The sequence below is a fragment of the Aulonocara sp. 'chitande type north' Nkhata Bay genome, linkage group LG18 (assembly GCF_057382095.1).
Source record: "Aulonocara sp. 'chitande type north' Nkhata Bay isolate Kocher_YH1m ecotype deep benthic linkage group LG18, A_spYH_male_GT1.1, whole genome shotgun sequence".
Lineage (NCBI taxonomy): Eukaryota > Metazoa > Chordata > Actinopteri > Cichliformes > Cichlidae > Aulonocara > Aulonocara sp. 'chitande type north' Nkhata Bay.
In genome coordinates, this window is record NC_141361.1 from 11,376,412 (window position 1) to 11,393,784 (window position 17,373).

At 39.1% G+C, this 17,373-nt stretch overlaps 2 protein-coding genes across 3 annotated transcripts; one reads left to right on the plus strand and one right to left on the minus strand.

Annotated features, from left to right (window-relative positions):
- Positions 1–95: 95 nt before the first annotated feature.
- On the minus strand, positions 96–7,751 carry txndc12 (thioredoxin domain containing 12 (endoplasmic reticulum)). The gene is made up of 7 exons (XM_086271309.1): positions 7,567–7,751; positions 6,459–6,519; positions 6,130–6,182; positions 4,642–4,715; positions 4,387–4,456; positions 2,520–2,603; positions 96–1,258 (listed from the first exon to the last, which is right to left on the minus strand). The coding sequence occupies exons 1-7, from the start codon at positions 7,664–7,666 to the stop codon at positions 1,179–1,181; spliced, it is 522 nt and encodes a 173-aa protein (XP_086127435.1). The 5' UTR covers positions 7,667–7,751; the 3' UTR covers positions 96–1,178.
- A 1,927-nt stretch (positions 7,752–9,678) lies between these two features.
- On the plus strand, positions 9,679–16,923 carry LOC147308076 (transcription factor BTF3 homolog 4-like). 2 transcript variants are annotated; one of them, XM_086272256.1, is made up of 6 exons: positions 9,679–9,815; positions 10,293–10,352; positions 13,547–13,660; positions 14,606–14,807; positions 16,104–16,163; positions 16,464–16,923. In XM_086272256.1, the coding sequence occupies exons 2-6, from the start codon at positions 10,299–10,301 to the stop codon at positions 16,508–16,510; spliced, it is 477 nt and encodes a 158-aa protein (XP_086128382.1). In that variant the 5' UTR covers positions 9,679–9,815; positions 10,293–10,298; the 3' UTR covers positions 16,511–16,923. The 2 variants fall into 2 exon arrangements, with proteins under 2 accessions (XP_086128382.1, XP_086128383.1); XM_086272257.1 differs by having other exon boundaries at positions 9,755–9,907.
- The last annotated feature ends 450 nt before the right edge of the window (positions 16,924–17,373 follow it).

The following is a 17,373-nucleotide window of genomic DNA, read 5'->3' on the forward strand; positions in this document are numbered from 1 at the left end:
TCCAGCTGATTCCTGTCCTGCTATGAGACTAGTTCCAGTTTTACTTAATACAATAATAAAACCTTGTGAGGCTCAGAGTGAAATGAGTCAAAGCGTTCAACCAAACAAACTTTATTTGCACACTTGGCCGTGTTCATGTATAAAATACATCAAGACACTTCACAAATGATCCCTTCCCTTAATTCAAGAGTTTAATGAGGCCCATAAAAAATGAAGAGTGGTGTCACTTTACAAGCAGCAAAACAGGAAAAACAAAAACTGTAATATAGATCATAGACTGTATAAAAGGTGGAGGCAGTTTCAGTGTCTGAAAAGTGACGCCAGAAGCACAAAGTACCTCATAACTGCTTTCTTTCTAATGATCATCAGGGGGCGATTCGAGTGGTTGCAAAAAGACCTCGGGTCCTATAGAAGTCTATGTGGAAAAGACCCTCTCCCTTGACTTTTTAAACGCTTCCTGATGAGCTGATGGTTTCAAAACCCAAAAGAAGGTGACAGCGAATAAGCTCATTGAGGCTTTAGAACAAGACTTCACTAACCAGAGCGTGGCGTCATGGTAGCTCCAGCCATCTTCCATACTGTCTATGGTTTGGATGAGTAAGTATACACAAACTGGCGGGAATAAATCAGTAATAAATCAGATGTTCAAAGCCCATGTCGTGCATGGTGAAAAGTTTCACAGACAGATAAGATACACCTACTGTAGAGGATCTCTGGAAGCACATCACTGGAGGCGTTTAAATACTTAATCGGAACTAAGGTGAAAAGTGTAGCTTCAATGCTCCTGGGTGAAAACTTTAAAGGTCTCTTTGTGTGTTTGAGAAATGAAACTTGTCTATGGCAGACGGAGCATCTTCCTAAAGTCTTGGCTTTTCAAAGGTGTGATGTTTCTAACTAACTGACAACAGATGGCAGTAAACGTGGCTAATTTGAGTTGGTTGTATCCTCTACAGACAGTAAGTACAGTATATGGCATTTAATTACATTAGGAGGAGGAGTAAAAGACAGAGAGAAATACTAAAGCACCGATTCCTATAATGGTTGGCTTCAGTCAGTGAGACAAACCCCACTGTGTGAAAAAGGATAAATATCCTAAGGGGTGGTTTGGAGGAACTTGAAAGCACAGGCTCAGGTAGAGGAAGTTTAGCCCTTACAGCCTGAAGCCCGTCGTAGCCTCCTCACAGCTCATCTCCAGTGTGACCTTGGTTGAAGGTGTCCCCTGTCAGCTTGTCCTGAGCCTCCTTCATACCGGATATAACTGAGTAGCAGAGAGGAAAGAAAGGCAGAAATAAATAAACATGAACTGCTGAAAGTTTGGAAGATATATCTGAAGTTTTGTTGTATTTGTACAGCAACAAGGCACAACCACAGTCGTCTTAAGGTGCTTTAAGATGAAGGTAAAGACCCTACAATATTATAGAAAGAGCCTTAATGATCCAGTAATGTATACCTAACTACATGGTGACAGGAGGGAAGAAGAACTCCTTTTTTAAAGGAAGAGATATTTCAGGTGATTTTACATCACATGATGGTTTAATCTTAAGTGGGCTGAACCAGTGCAACTCTGTCAGCGTGAAGAGGTCCAACTACACATTTACTCCCTGAGATGTCTTAATATGAGAAAAACTAGCTGCTGATTAATTTCTTACGTATTACTCAGTTACTTTGGTAACCATGGGGGAGGTTTTTAATCAGCAGGACAAGCTGTGAAACTTACACAAATACAGTTAAACATAAAATTTATACCCTACTTCACATTTTCTAAAGCCACCTTGTTGGGTTCATATTGAAGTCTTTGCCAGGCTGATTCTGGCCCCTGGGCCTTATGTTTGACACCCCTGCAATACAGGATAGATCCATGCTTTCTTGTTGTTTATGCCAAATTGTGACCAGACCATGGCAGTGTTGTGTAATCGAGACTCATCTGACCAGGCAACGTTTTTCCAGTCTTCTGTTGTCAGATTTTGGTGAGTGCATGCAAACTGTAGCATCAGTTTCCTGTTCCTAAATAACAGGAGTTTCACCCGGGTTGGTCTTCAGTTTCTTAAATATATCCAGTCTGGTACCAACGACCTGCCACCTTCGAAGTAAATGAAATCACCTTTTCACCTCATTCTGATGCTCAGTTGGAACTTCAGTAGGTTGTCCGTATGCTTAAATGTATTGGCTTACTGCTATGTGATTGGCTGATTAGAGATCTGTGTTAGCAAGCAGTTAAACAGGTGTACCTAAAAAAACGTGTTCAGTGTAGTCTGCAGTACAGTAAATCTCATCTCTCCTCTTCTGAAATTTGTTTTTTGTCCTGTTTTCTCTCTTTTCTACCCCTCAGTTCCAAACCAACCAGGGCATCTTCTCCCTGAGCCTGCTCTTCCTTTTAAAGGGGAGTTCTTCCTCCCCACCACCAAGTGTTTGCTCATAGAGGACAGTTTGTAGGATCTTATAATATAAAGCAACCTTAAATTGGCTGTGAAGTGAATTTAATATCCCACCAACAGAGAAATGATCATCTGAACTGTTACCGTGTTCTGCATTGCTGTAAAAGTACTTGTAGTTGGGGTTCCCATTTTTGTTGTTGATTTCAGGATGGACATGGCCGAGCGGATCTGTGAAGGAAATAAAGAGGGGAGAAAAAGAAATAGTTGAAACAAATAAAACAAAAACTGTGTTTTTCATTTAATCTAAGATGTTCTTGACGAATAATTCCTCATATGATATTCTGATGTTTATTTATGAAGAGGTGGGTTTTATTAGAAAAGTCTGGGTGGTGGTGCGGTGTGGTGTAGGGCCGGGCCGGGTAGCTCAAAGAGCAGTGATATTGAGCAGCACAGCTGTTGTAGCCATACATCTGTTAATCAGCTTCTCCTTTGATGTAGCAGCATGCTGAGACCTGCCATGCTGGGCAGTTCCCAGCACAGCGCACAGCTTTTTCTTAGTATAACGTGAGTCTGTGCGTGCAGGATAAACTAATAAAGACTGCTGGCTGTCTAAATCACCGGCTTTCAACATTTTGATGATCAAGGCACACTAAAAGGGAAAAAGACATTTTTTGCCGTCCATACGTCAAAATTTCCCATCATTATGTCAAACTTTTGATGTAATTACTAAGAAAATAACTGAAAGTTCAAAACATAACTTGAAATTTGAGTTAAATTGACACTTTAAGTTGATAACTTGAAATTTATGGAGAGACATTTGCTTTAAAAGTGTTGCAAATGCATACCTTATGATCCACAAGCATAAAACTAAGATGTCCCAGTTTACACTGAGAAAGAATGCAACTTACGTCTGTGGATCTGTGCAAAGCTTTCAGTGTGAAAAATCCCAGGTGGGCCTGGGACATGATCTGTGCGTATCAGGCAATTGTGCACACGCATTTAAGGCTTTATAGTAAAAATGGTAGATGGCCTGTATTTGTATAGTGCTTTACTTAGTCCCTAAGGACCCCAAAGCGCTTTACACATTCAGTCATTCACCCATTCACACACACATTCACACACTGGTGATGGTAAGCTACATTGTAGCCACAGCCACCCTGGGGCGCACTGACAGAGGCGAGGCTGCTGGACACTGGTGCCACCGGGCCCTCTGACCACCACCAGTAGGCAACAGGTGAAGTGTCTTGCCCAAGAACACAATGACCTTGGGGCTCGAACCGGCAACCTTCCGATTACAAGACGAACTGCCAACTCTTGAGCCACGATCGGCTCAGCAAGTAAGCAAGGGATGTTGCCTGTACTTTTAGCCTTTGGATTCTTTGGATAGACGCATTTTTAAAAAAGTTTACGTGGATTGGAGTGTGCATTTGCGAGTCCTCAAAAGTTGCTCACGTTTGCAAATTTTAGTTCACGCTTCCTACCCATTTGTAACACTTTTGAGGCAAATTTCTCTCCATCTAAATTTTGACTTATGGATAGCAAAAATATTTTTGCAGTGGCTGAAACAAGCTTCCACACCTTTTACAGCCTGTCTGACCTACAACAGGGTCATGTCAACCTCTGGTTCAGATCTGATATATCTTCTCGGAAGGAATGTCTGGCCAAATTATTCTTTTTAGGGCAAATAAGTGCATAAAAAGTACAGACACAATTCATTCATAAACTTTTGAGTTTATGTGTAGAACTGCAGGAAGTTCAACCTGCCCATTAGGTCTTTTTTAAACATTTCCCAAAGAGAAGTGGATGAGACTTGTATGACAATATTGTTTAGAAACTTTTCGTTGTATTATTTATAACAATACTAACTTTGTCTTTAGTTCTAAAAACTTTCTGTTTTCTGATAATATAATGTAACCTGGACCAGAAAACTATTACTATTACCACTAACTGCACAAGGAGTCACTCCTCAAAGATGTTTACATCAAGGCTGATTACGCCCCCGCTTTCCTACCAAGGAAAAGAATCCGAGGAATGTATCCCCCATCTGGGCTGAAGGCTTCATCCTTTGGCTCCTCTTCATCCTGTTAAAATGAGAGATTAGTGGAAACAAATCCAAAAACAGCCAATGTGTCAATTCTGACTTGTAGCATGACGATAAAACAAGAAATAAAAGGGAACAAAAACTTGATAGTTTTACATCAATACACTGAAATAAACAGAAAATATAAGAAGCAGCTGCTTTAAGGTGCTTTCAATATATCCTCACCTCCAGGTTCACCATTACAAAGTTGTGTGCCAGTTCAGAGATCTCCTTGGATTCAGCAAACTTGGGCTTCAGTGCTGATTATAAAAACAACAACATAATAAGGAGGTTATTTTACACCACAATCAAATGCAAACCAACCAGAGCTTTTATATTTACAATGAAGAAACTTAAATAATTAAAAGCCTCTGTTGTTCTTTAGTTTTAGAATTAAGACATTCCGTTAAGTACAAAAATAAAACTCAAATTTTCAGATCTGCTGAATTCTCATGTTACATTTCACTTGTTACTGAAAATAGTCACTTTTTCCAACAACCCTTCCGGTTTTTGTCATTTCCTGATTGCTTTGTTTGTCCCAATTTTCCACATTAGGCATCTGGCTGAGATCCAAAGACGGGCTTCCTGATTAACAACAACACTGTAGCCACGATTTGGATCATTTTAAAAAGCTGATAAAAACAGTTGATTCTGCTTTCAACAGAAATATTTTTCCATGAATATATTTTCTGTGACATTGAAATTGTTAAGCAATATCCTAAGTTAATTAAACAAATATAAAACTCAATTTCAGGCATTGTAGATCGATTTCATCTCCAACTTTTGTCATTCTTGGACTTTACAAGAGGGGCCTTGCATGACTCAGAATCATCCTTGTTTAGCTCCTTAGTTCATCTTCTGTCTGAAAGGAGCTGGTTTAGCTCATCTACCTTTAAGGCGACTTTCTTCTGATTGGCTGTTCATCATAAACAGACCCCAGGGTTTGAGCAGATGCACAGATTTAAATACCTGGGAGTCCACATACACAAACACCTGACATAAGCAACTAACATCACTGCGGTTTTAAAAAGGCCCAGCAGCATCTGTACAGCTTCAGGTGTTTAAGCATCTCTGCATTGCTACCTTACAGGTTTTCAGGAGCTTTCTGGCAGGCTGCTAAACCACTGGTAACATGCCCTGCACTAAAAAAGCAGCGCTTTAGGGGCGTTTTAAAGTATCCATACAACAGCCTGTTCTCGCAGACAACACAACATGTTCATTTTTGTTCATGAGCCACAGATCTAAAGTTTAACATACTAAATTCTCAAATGTCCACATTTTAACACTTAATGAACCAGTCAATTACAAAAAAATGTCATATCTTAAGAGGTGTAAGCGTAATTTCAACACCTTGTCCTGGTTGTTCAACAAAGTGAAGCTACTATTATTACGTGTACATAAATTTACTGATCATAAAAGCTTCACGTGTACAGTATTTGATGACTCAGACAACTTGTCTAAATTTTAACCCTTTTATGTTTAAATGTTTTCTGTAAAAAAATATATATATACCGTATATTTAAGCAGGAAATATGCAACATTTCTGGCTTTGATTCTCTCTTCAAAGTAATGTCAATCGACTAAATTCAAAAATGTTCACCATGATTTTAATTACACCTAATGTGGCGTATTTTTACGTTATAGAAGAGATTTTTCGGTGGAACATTATTTTACCTTTGCAGGCTCCACACCAGCTCTTGTGGATGATGACCATGATCGGCAGCCCGCTGTTAATTTAAACACATTTAAAAGTGCATCAAAACCAAAATTAAACTCATGCTGTTCCAAACTGAAAACTCCTCACACTGCTCCATGTTTTTAAAGTCTGAAATTGCCACACATGAAAAACTACACCCGCTCGTTGACAACTTGTCAATCTGCTCCTCTAACCAGGACAAAAATAGATATATGCGTGGGGGGTTTTAACAGCTGCCTCGGGCTAATCTTTGCACAAAAGGCTCTTTGGCAGCATTTCAGGAAGTGTTTGTAATATTTTAGCTCACCTGGCTTCAGCTTCTTTCTTGGCATCTTCCAGCGTCCTCCAGTGGATGTGATCACCGAATCCTGCAGGCAGAGACAATCAATGAGCACACCCACACTGTGTATCTGGTATTGTGTTGCACACCAGGGTGTGTTCGCCCTAAATACTCAATCAATAGATAGGGGTATGAGGAAACTCTGGCAAATACTACTGAATGGCAAGTTATTTGATATTAGTCATATAAAAGTCGCTGGCTAGATAGTGCTATAGCAAACAGGGCTGAAACAAGGTACTTTATACAGCTACTTCACCAATAATAAAAGTAGTAGTAGCTTATTACTAGTAGTACTATTAATAAGCATGAAATACATTTTAGATAAACAAAAATAAAGTGGCAAATTTACTAAAGAAAAAACTATTAAAATTAAAATCTGGAAAATTTATGAGGAAAAAATGTAAGAAAAAAATGGGAAAACTGAGAATTAAAATGTGGCGAATTTATCAGAAATAAACCGGCAAAATCTGCAAGAAGAAAAAGCTGTTTGATAAAAAGACAAAAAAACATTTTATTTAACATCCTCTTTATTTTCTACTCTTTCTACTGCTACTTCTGAATAATTAAGATGGCAATCAACGGATTAATCATTTGTTTCAGTACTAAACTTTAATCGCATTCACTAGCTTGTTTCTTTTAACGCCCACTACTAATTACATTCATACTGTACAACTTTTTTTTCCAATCAAAATGAACAACATTCATGTAGGCATATTTTATTTAAGCATATATCTCATCTTCCTGTGTTCTTAGCGAAAAACATTTTAATTTGAGTGAGTATAATTATAAGTTAATACAGTAGTAATGAAGAAATCGTTAAACTAAAAGGAAAATTCAGGTCTGTAGAGGACTTAAAGCTATAAAACAACTCGGCTAAGCTGACCAGAAAAACTACAAATTATGTCTGCCCGACAGAAACACATGCTTACACCTGCTCAGTAAACCAGGACACGGATATTAGGTTTCAGGGTGAAAGACATCTGGCTCTGCTCTGCTCTGCCACTGATGACAATATCAATGAAGCTACACAAAGATCCTGCTTTAAATCAATCATTAACTCCAGATTTAGACTCACCTCTCCCGCTGGTGGCTTCCACAACCTCCTGGAAACACGATAAAGAGATTAAAAGCTGAAAAACTGAGAAAAGGCCGAAGTTCAGCAGAGAGGTTTGCATTTTGAGTGCTTTTCCTTGTCAAAATGCGGACGGGAACAGCTAATAGCAGTGACCGATAGTTAGCCAAGTGACCCGGATGTATAACAGCCGCGTTTCATAATAAAAGCTGTGCACAGGAAAACCTGGTTTTGTTTTGTTTTTTAATAAATATATGTTACAATTCTTCTTTCTTTCTTTCTTTCTTTCTTTCTTTCTTTCTTTCTTTCTTTCTTTCTTTAATAAAAGAAAATTTACAATTTTCTGTTTATTTGCCTAGATTATTTAGTTTTCCATGGTCCCTTTGAATGTTCACTTCAGTCAGAAGTTTAAATCTGCTTTTACAAATCGACGGGATTTGAACAGTTATTTTTCCAGAGTTGAATGATTGTACAACTTACATCTTTAATGACTATAGGAAATGAGAGTTGTTTGCACAATTTATTTTTGATTTCCTGTAGTCCACACAGGATCAAATGTTTACACACAGGCTAAAATATATTCATACACTCAATTAGATCTTTTAATAAGCAGAGCTCAAGGTTCTACAATGTCTTTTAACTTGACAAGGCCAAAAAGTGTTAACTTCTCCTTGGTGATCACAATTGACAACAACCGGTAATTTCTCAAAGGAGATCTGTAGAATTGTAGCTTTCCGTTGGGAAGGTGTCTTGGAGTCATTTTGAAACAACTGCAGATTTCAAGATCATAACTTTAATTACCTGTACACAACTACAAGTTTCCAGATGTATCACCACTTTTCCAAGGTCTGGAAGAAGACCCAAACTGTCACCTTTAGATCAGAGGAAACAGGTTAGGATGTTCAGAAACAACCCGGGCACAACCAAGGCTCAAGCCTGTCATGAATTAGAAACTGATGTGACACCAGTGTTACTGTCCACAGTGAAGTGAGTTTTACATCACCATGGTCTGAGAGGTGCTGCTTCAAAGTCAACACCTTCAGGCTCGACTAGTGTTTGCAGCCCTTCACATGGACAAACCAAATGGCTTCTGGAGAACAGTTGAGCTATTTGACCACAATGATGAAAAGTATGTTTGGAGTAGTAATGATGAGGCTTTTAAACCTAGGAACACTTTTCTCATTGGTCAAGCATGGTGGTGGTAGCATTACACTCTAGGACTCTTTTGCTGCCAGTGGTACTGGTACACTGCACAAAGTGGTTAGAATAATAAAGAAGGGAAGAGCACAATTGGGTGTTCGAAGAGACAATAATCCCAAATACAAATCAAAAATGGGTTAGGAATGGATAAAGCAGGCTAACATTAAGTTTCTAAAATGGCCTTCCCAAAACCCCAACTTCAACCTCTGTTGATAATTTGTGGACTATGCTTAATAGCCGGATCTGTGCCAGGAAACCAATTAAAACTTTACCAAATCTGCCAAAAAGATTGGTCAAATATCAGCGGTCGAGATGCAACTTTAACCAATCATTAATGGGATTTTGTTCATATATACCCTGTATGGGTTATAGAAAATCCAAAATAAACACAAACTTGTGCACACAGTTCTTGTTTATTTAAATTAATTAAAGGATTTTGTCCAGTCATACCAACCTGAATAAAGAAAAAATCGAAAGAAATCATGAAAAGCCCCAAATTACCATGACATTAATGTCCGTGACGAATGTATGTAAACTTCCCTAAAACTTTCATTTTTGTTATAATCATGTTGTGTTTGTGGGCGTGCACGTTTGTGCGCGCGTGTGTGTCCGCGTTTTACTATTGGCCAACGGTGATTCATTTTCCTTTTGGAGGGGCGGGTCATATGACATCACATCCACATAACCGCGTGCTCTTCGCTGCTTTGTCACATAGTGAAGCTAGACAACGAAATTCTGATATGACACCGGAAAGTTGTGCCAAAATAAAAGTTTGAACTACATCGAAATATAGCAAATATACAATATATTTACATATGTCAGTTAATATAAGTTTAAATTTAACTTGAGATATTTTTAACATTTGCATTTATGTCCTTTTCACCTGGATAAAAGCTATATAACATCGTTTGACGGGCGTTATTTAAACCTTATAGTGAAAATCCCAACAGGAAATGTATGTAATTGCTGTTGACTTAACGATAGTTTAAGCTAAGCTGGGTGGTTAACGGCGAGACTAGTACAACTGACCGTCAGCAAATTCATTACCACAGGTAATTTGGGGGGTATTTCTCAGCAGACATCTGCGCTGGTTTGTTTCCATCGTTGGATTTGAGCTTAAATTTAGGTGTCGATACCAAAGCAGGTGCGTTCAGCTTGTTTCTTCTAGTTTGGTGCTAGCATTAGCTTAGCTGCTCAACTAGTTAGCAGCCTAACTAGCTACAGTTATCGTGGATGTAATTTAAAACGACAAAGCCCAGATATATCTCTTCATCACATTCAGTGTATAATGGTCAGCAGGTTGAGTGTAACGATTAGATTGTCAGTCAGCTCATTTCCAGTTTGTTATTTTGGGGGATTATTGTAGCTCATGCTGGGACTATTGTATTTCAGCAGCAGCATGCGGCGCTCCTCAGGCAGATGGTGGTATTAAGAGCTGAAAAAAACAAAAACTGTTTTTTTCCCCTCTTTGATAAGCATGGGAATAAAATCACGTTAAATGTGTGTTTTGTTTTTTACTTTCAAAACAGAACACTATGAATCAAGAGAAGCTCGCTAAACTTCAGGCTCAGGTCCGAATAGGTGGAAAGGTAAGAGTCTGCTGGATCTCTTCTTTTATTCTAATTATGGTAACTTAACAGATGTCACATTTTGGATTCATCTGTCATGGGTTCATTTTCCTGCTCATTTCAAGGTGTGATGGTATTCAGCTGAGGTCAGGTGTTTCCTCCTGACCTCAGCATTCCCTTTTTGGGGGAGGGCAGAGCTGTGCCCCTTCATCTGTGGCCTCTCTGGCTTTGTTCACATTTATTGTGAAGCCTTCAGTCACACACTAGGTGGCGTTATTTGTTTTTCTTGCTCTGAAATTCCTTTAACCTCACGTCGACATTCTCAACATTTTTTTTTAAACTGGAGTGACCCTCAACAGACTCTTGTTTCTGTGTATCTATCACAATGAATTTGTGGTGCTGAAATATAGATGCATAATGTCTGGTTTAAATATTTGGGTGGGAGTAAAGCTCTTCCTTAAAATAAAAAACAAAAGGTTAGTGGACACTAGTTTAGCTCACTGGGTGGAGGAGGCAACCAATATCTCACATGGCTTAAGCACCTTTCTATGTTTTCTGTTCTTCAACCTATAGAAGCTTTCTGATAATTCAACCATCACAGAAGTTTGATTCGCTTCAATTGAGTAGTGTGGTTTGAACTTTTGGACTAACTTCCCTTTTTTGGGTGTAATATTTTGCTTACCAATGCATCAATACTGACCATGTTTTGCTTAATATGGTCACATGGAAGGTCACATGACATACAGTAAGGTATGTCTTTTCTCTTGGTACTTAAAAAAAATCAGTTGTACTTGTCCAGTGGAGTGACCTGTGCTGTGACACTGTGAACATAAACAGGATTTCTTTACATTACACAGCTTGACAAAACCCCCAGTATCACCACCGTGGTTGGCAGCTTTCTTTCTTAATCCAGTTACATATAAGTAAAGAAAGCAGTGCTGCAGAAAATCATGTGAATTCATACATTTGTTTATGTTGTCACTTAGTACATTCTCAGTGCTACTGTTTGTTTCTCATGTGACATGGAATCTTCACATTACTCAGTGTGTCTCCCATATACCAATGAAGATGACGTGGTGTTTACCTTTGTTCCAAAGTGAAAACATTTCCTTTGATTTTGTTGCCTGTTGATAACTAGCCTTGAAATAGGCTTATGCTCTATTAGCTGTATTGCTGGCACTGTAAAACAGACTTGGTATAAAATGAACCAAGCATCAAAATGTGTTTTCTTTATCTCTAAATGAATTCAGGTACATTTCTGAGAGTGCACCAATTCTGCTTTAATTGTACTGCTCGGCTTCTTTCTGTGGGATAAATTTTCTTCTTCAGCAGTTTGAGTAACGTGCATAATCTCCTTCGGACTAGGTTATATGTTTAGCACCAGTCATGTAAAATAAGGGAACTCATTATGTCTGTCTTTATGGTACACCGCTCAGTAGGGCTGTTCAATATAACGATATATATCGGATGACGATATAAAAACATCTATAGTTTCATTTTACGCTATCATTTGTTTCGTGGTGTCGCAAAATAAACTGTTTACGGCAATATTTTTTTTCATCGTTTTGATGGTCACTGCAGTGGCTATATTAATTTCTTAAAGTTCTCTCTTTCTCTTATATTTAATATAATCACACTACTGACGGACAAGCACCTGTTTTTATGCATTGTCGTTAGCAACAACGTCAATGTTTATTTTCCACATAAACCTTTCACAATAAAGCTCAAGATCCTGTTAAGACTTTTCAAAATAAACTGAATCACGTGAAAGAGTGTGCGGAGTATTTACGGATGAGAAGCAAAAAAGAGCTGTTAGGTGCTAAAAAAATAAATCTTAGACTCAAACGTTAGAACAGGCTTTTCCCTGCAGCACACCGTGTAATAAATACTCACAAAGAAAACGGCGGCCGTTACAACTTATGTCTAAAAATGTATCGTTTCATGCATTGGTTAAAACACTCGACTCCAGTTACACGACGCCCAGCTGGAAACACTTCCCGCAAGTCGAGCTGCCCGAGATTCACAGAATTTACAGAAAATGTTACATTTTTGTGATTTATATCGTTATCGGGCGATAGATGTCTTACATCGGGATATGAGATTTATCGCACAGCCCTACCGCTCAGGTCTTCCTAACTGGACAGATGTTTAAATTTAAAGTGAAGTATGTTCCATACTTTCAGCCGATCCCTTTAGTGATCACCATAGTAGATCACCTGCCTCCATCTCACCCTATCCCTAGCATCTTCTCTGTCATACCAACCCCCTGCATGTCTTCCTTCACTGCTTTCATGAATTCTTCACTGTGGTTTTGCTCTCTTCCTGCAGCCTGGCAGTGCCATCTTCAACATCCATTGTCCAATATATACACTACCCCTGTTCGGCACATATCCAAGCCATCTCAGCCTTGCCTCTCTAACTTGAGCTGTCCTTCTGATGTACTCATTTCTAATCCTGTCCATCCTGATCACTACCAGTGAGAATCTTAGCATTTTCAGCCCTTCCTTCTGTCCTTTTTGTCATTGCCACCACTGCTGCAGCATGACGCCACAGCATGTCGCCGCAACATGTTAATGAAAAGGTTTGGTTCTGGGTTTGCTTGTCTAACCAGTGACAAATACACAACAGTGGTTGTACACATGGCAGGTTCTTCAGTTTTCCTACTGTTTACACTCACAATGTTGGTGCATGTGGGAAGCCTAACTTCCAGCTGAAAATTCCAAGATTTCCAACTTTCCATTTCAAATGGAGCACTGTATTTTAGCTGTTTGTGGATGTACCGACGCTGCTCTGCAATTTTGACACTAAGTACTAGTGGCCAGTAGAGGCTCTCCATTTTCTATTAGTTAATCTGTTTTGTTTTGTTTTTTTCTATTTAAAATGATTGTAATGAATGAGCCAATCACAATCATTGTGGGTTGTGTAAATGCAGCTGCTTCTGGGGAAATTTGGGGTTCAAAATCTTTACCAAAGACACCGACCTTGAAAATTACCTGACTACTGCTCTGCCTCCTGAGCCACAGTATTTATAGATTAATGTAATTATCTTGAAGAATGCACTCTGAGATGGAAAGAATAAGCCACTCATTTATAATAATAATAAAAACAGGTCTTTTTCTGTGAGGGTAATTTTATGTCCGTGACAGGATGACGCGTGTGACCTTAACTATGTTTGACATTCTGGTTCACTCGGTTATCCATTTTTTCCCCTTCAGGGAACGGCCCGCAGGAAGAAAAAGGTTGTTCACAAAACGGCAACAGCTGACGACAAAAAGCTGCAGGGCTCTCTGAAGAAACTGGCAGTGAACAACATCGCAGGGATAGAAGAGGTGAGCCATCAAAGGGAAACTAATGCTACTGTCACTCTCTGTGTCTGTTCTATTTTGATTTGTTTCTTTCTGAGGATCCTGAATTTTTTATCATTATGTCATGCGGCATACGAAAGGATGAAAGATGGGGGGGGCGCCTAAGTGAAATGCAGTCATGTCATCTTCCAGTTTATTTTTAGGGAGCTTTCAGCAAATGGGCATACCATAAAGTGTCTGTGTTACATCAGAGCATAAACAAAAAAGGGACCTTTACCTGATGCACATTTGTTTTGTTTTCTTTTTTTGACTGAATATATATTTTGTCTTTACAGCATACTGTTTATATTAAGATAATTACAGCAGTTAGTTTTGTTGTTGTTTTTTTGCAGGGCCTGTACAGTGTGGTGATTTTGGGCTAGATGTATATATTTTTTTCGTTACTTTGGCATCAAGCATCAAATAATATAATATATTTTGTTTTCCATTGATGAGTTTGATTATGCTCAACCCAGCCCCTAGCTTAAATCTGTTTACCTTATATGTGGCTGTTTTAAATGTGCAAACTGTGGTGTTTAGTGCCTCAGGAAAAACATGATTCATAGACCAGTCTTAAATCCAACAGTCTCATACGTCTTTATTTTGGTTGAATCACATCACACACTTGCTCATTTGGAACCTGATACAGTCACATAGCATAATCTGTACAGTGGGTGTTTCTGGGACAGGCCCAACAAAAACTACTCAAAGGACATTAATGCATTTGTCACAGATTCTTGAAAACTGAAATGTCTTCTGTGTTTGTAGTACTTTATTTCCTCAGAGCATTAAGACGTATTTCTGTTTTTGGAATCCTCTTCCCATCAGAGTGTCTAATATACCTGGGCTGGTCTTAGTAAGCCTGACAGTGCAAAATCTTGTAGGATAAAGGCTCTAATCCAGACTGTGCGGTTTCCCTCTTTCTCTCAGGTGAATATGATAAAAGATGACGGGACGGTGATTCACTTCAACAACCCCAAAGTTCAGGCGTCTCTGTCTGCCAACACCTTCGCCATCACGGGCCACGGAGAGACCAAACAGCTGACAGAGATGCTGCCCGGCATCCTGAGCCAGCTGGGAGCCGACAGCCTCAGCAGCCTGCGCAAGCTGGCTGAGCAGTTCCCACGGCAATGTGAGCATGCACACACAAAAACACACGTTCCGTGTCACAATGTCAGAGTGCCCTCTGAGGTTGTCATGCGAATAATGGTCACGGTCACGTCAGACAGAGGTTTTTTTTTTTTGTCACACAAGAATTATTGTGGTGAGAGGAGAGACTATTGTTCAGGTCTCCCTGTTGGCAAACGCAGAGCTTAAATGACTTGGGCGTTTGCAGCTGGTCATGGCTGAACTTGCTTAAGACACTTGCTCTTACATTATTGTGCATTAATCCAGCAGTGTTTTGTTTAGAGTTACTGAGGATTAGACGTAACGTGACTGTGAGTCTGAAAGAATCAGAGCACTCAGGGTAGTTGGTAGTTGGTAAGGGCAGGAACGCTTCCAGCACACGGTCTGAGCATCTAGATGATTCAGTCTGCAGGGGCTGGCCTTGTAGATGATGCACATGGAGATGAAAATAAACCCAGTGAAGCAAACATGGGAGACAGGACCATCTTTTTCACTTGGAAGCACAGCACAGCTAACCCTGTGCTGTGAATCTGTGCAGAGTCCAACACAGGAGCAGAAATAAAGGAAAATGTCACCGTGACGTCTTCTTAGGGGCTGTTCTGCAGCTTATGATAATGTTTTGTGGTCTTTTAGCACAGCTACTCTGATATTATGTTTGCAGCTCATCCTGCAAGTTGTGTGGCAGGTTCTGTGCCTCTCTCGTAGACTGTAAATAAAAGATGGCTGATGTAATTTGACACATTTCTTTTTGGACTCTGACTTTTAAACATCAGCATTAGTTAGCTTGAGTACAGCGTGATAGCTGTCACTTAGGTGTGTAACAGACTAAATATGAGAAATATGATAGTAAAATAAAACTGAAACACAAAGTTCCTGGATGACCTGTAGCAAACAAACATAATATTTCTCATAACTGTACTAAGGTGTTCCAAAAGGCACCACAATTCCATTTGGTGGGGGTGGTGATACACATCAGTCAGCACTACCACACCTCTAACTAAGCAATAACAAAAGTGAGTCACTATCTAGTTGTGATGAAGCGATCATTTATTTCTTCTTCGGAAAATTAGTCATTTTAACATCAGAGTCTATAACATTAGGGTTAATCATGATACTTCTAGCTTAATTTTACAGCCCTGGAGGTTGTTGTTTGGTTTTAATGGTGGGTTATATTTAGTCTGCAATAATTTCCCAGCAGAGCACCGCTTTGTACCAAGGGATCAGTGGATGTTAGCATTGTGGAAGTTGTAATGTGACCCTTAACATTTGATACATTTTTGTGTTTTCATTTTTTTTTTAGCAATGGAAATGAAAGCAGTCAAGGAGGAAAACGCAGAAGAGGATGATGACGATGTCCCAGGTATTGATACAAATTATTATCCTTGAAGTAAACAAAGCTTCTTCCTCTGTAAAATCTCACTTTAGTTTTTTATATCTGGCTCTGATCTTGCTTGGGGCACATATAGTAGTTCATCAGTTATTTTGTGTGTTTAATCAGATAGTTTAAAGGTTCAGGGTATCAGGAATAATGGGGGGGGGGTTCCCTTGAGGAGTAAATCACTGTCACTTTCAGCAGTTGTCTCTTGAATCTCTTTAACCGAACACTGTGCTCTGCTTTCAGAACAAAATCAGGTGATCTTTGTTGTTTTCTGTCTTGCAGATCTCGTGGAGAACTTTGACGAAGCCTCAAAGAATGAAGCAAACTGATTTTCCTTTTATTTTTATTTTTTTTGCCCCCTTGGTCAACCGTTTTTAATTTTAATTTTTTTTAACCTCTCACAGCCTCACAAGGGGCACCTCCCTTTGTGGGGGAACGGTTGTTAAAGGTGCGGTGCATCATCTCCAGAGACGTGAACCATTTCGGGTTAGCCTGCAGCCGCAGCAGCACTACGACACACACACACACCTAAGTTCTGATTTCACTAGTCGGTGATATTGTGGACACAGTATCTGTAACTCTCAGCACCCAAAGGACTCGCAATAGTTTAGAAATAAACTTCTTATATGGTTAAATGTGGCTAGTATTTAAGAGATTATTAAATTGCAGTTAATGTGAATGAGTGATTCACTTAACATTATAGTGGTGATTATGAATTTAATAAAACATTTTTGGGCTATTAGAGTTTCTCTTCATTTACTTGACTGTTCAGATTTGTCAACCATATTTTGCTACCTATCCGCCTCGATGAGCAGCTGTAAAGTGGTCTGGTGAGGCCTTAATGTGTGAAATACTTGTTTTCATTAGTAACTGAGCTCTCATGTACTCCAGAAGTCCTAATGTCAAAGTGTAATAAATTATTGGGACAAACTCCTTCAGTCAAAGTAAAATTTTCTTTGTCGGGACACTGAGTCAGATGCTCTTTGGTTACAGTGTGTCCATGAGCTCTCGTGGAAACAGGGATAAGGAAGGGGGGCATCCAGAATCCTTTCTAGGAAAAACAATGTTGTCTTCAACACATTACTGTAATTCTATATAATTATTTAATATAGTTAAGCTTCTATAGGAAGAAAAAAAACGCTTCAAAAGTTTTGAAGAAAAGAAATGGATCAACCTCGTAGTCTCACAGTGG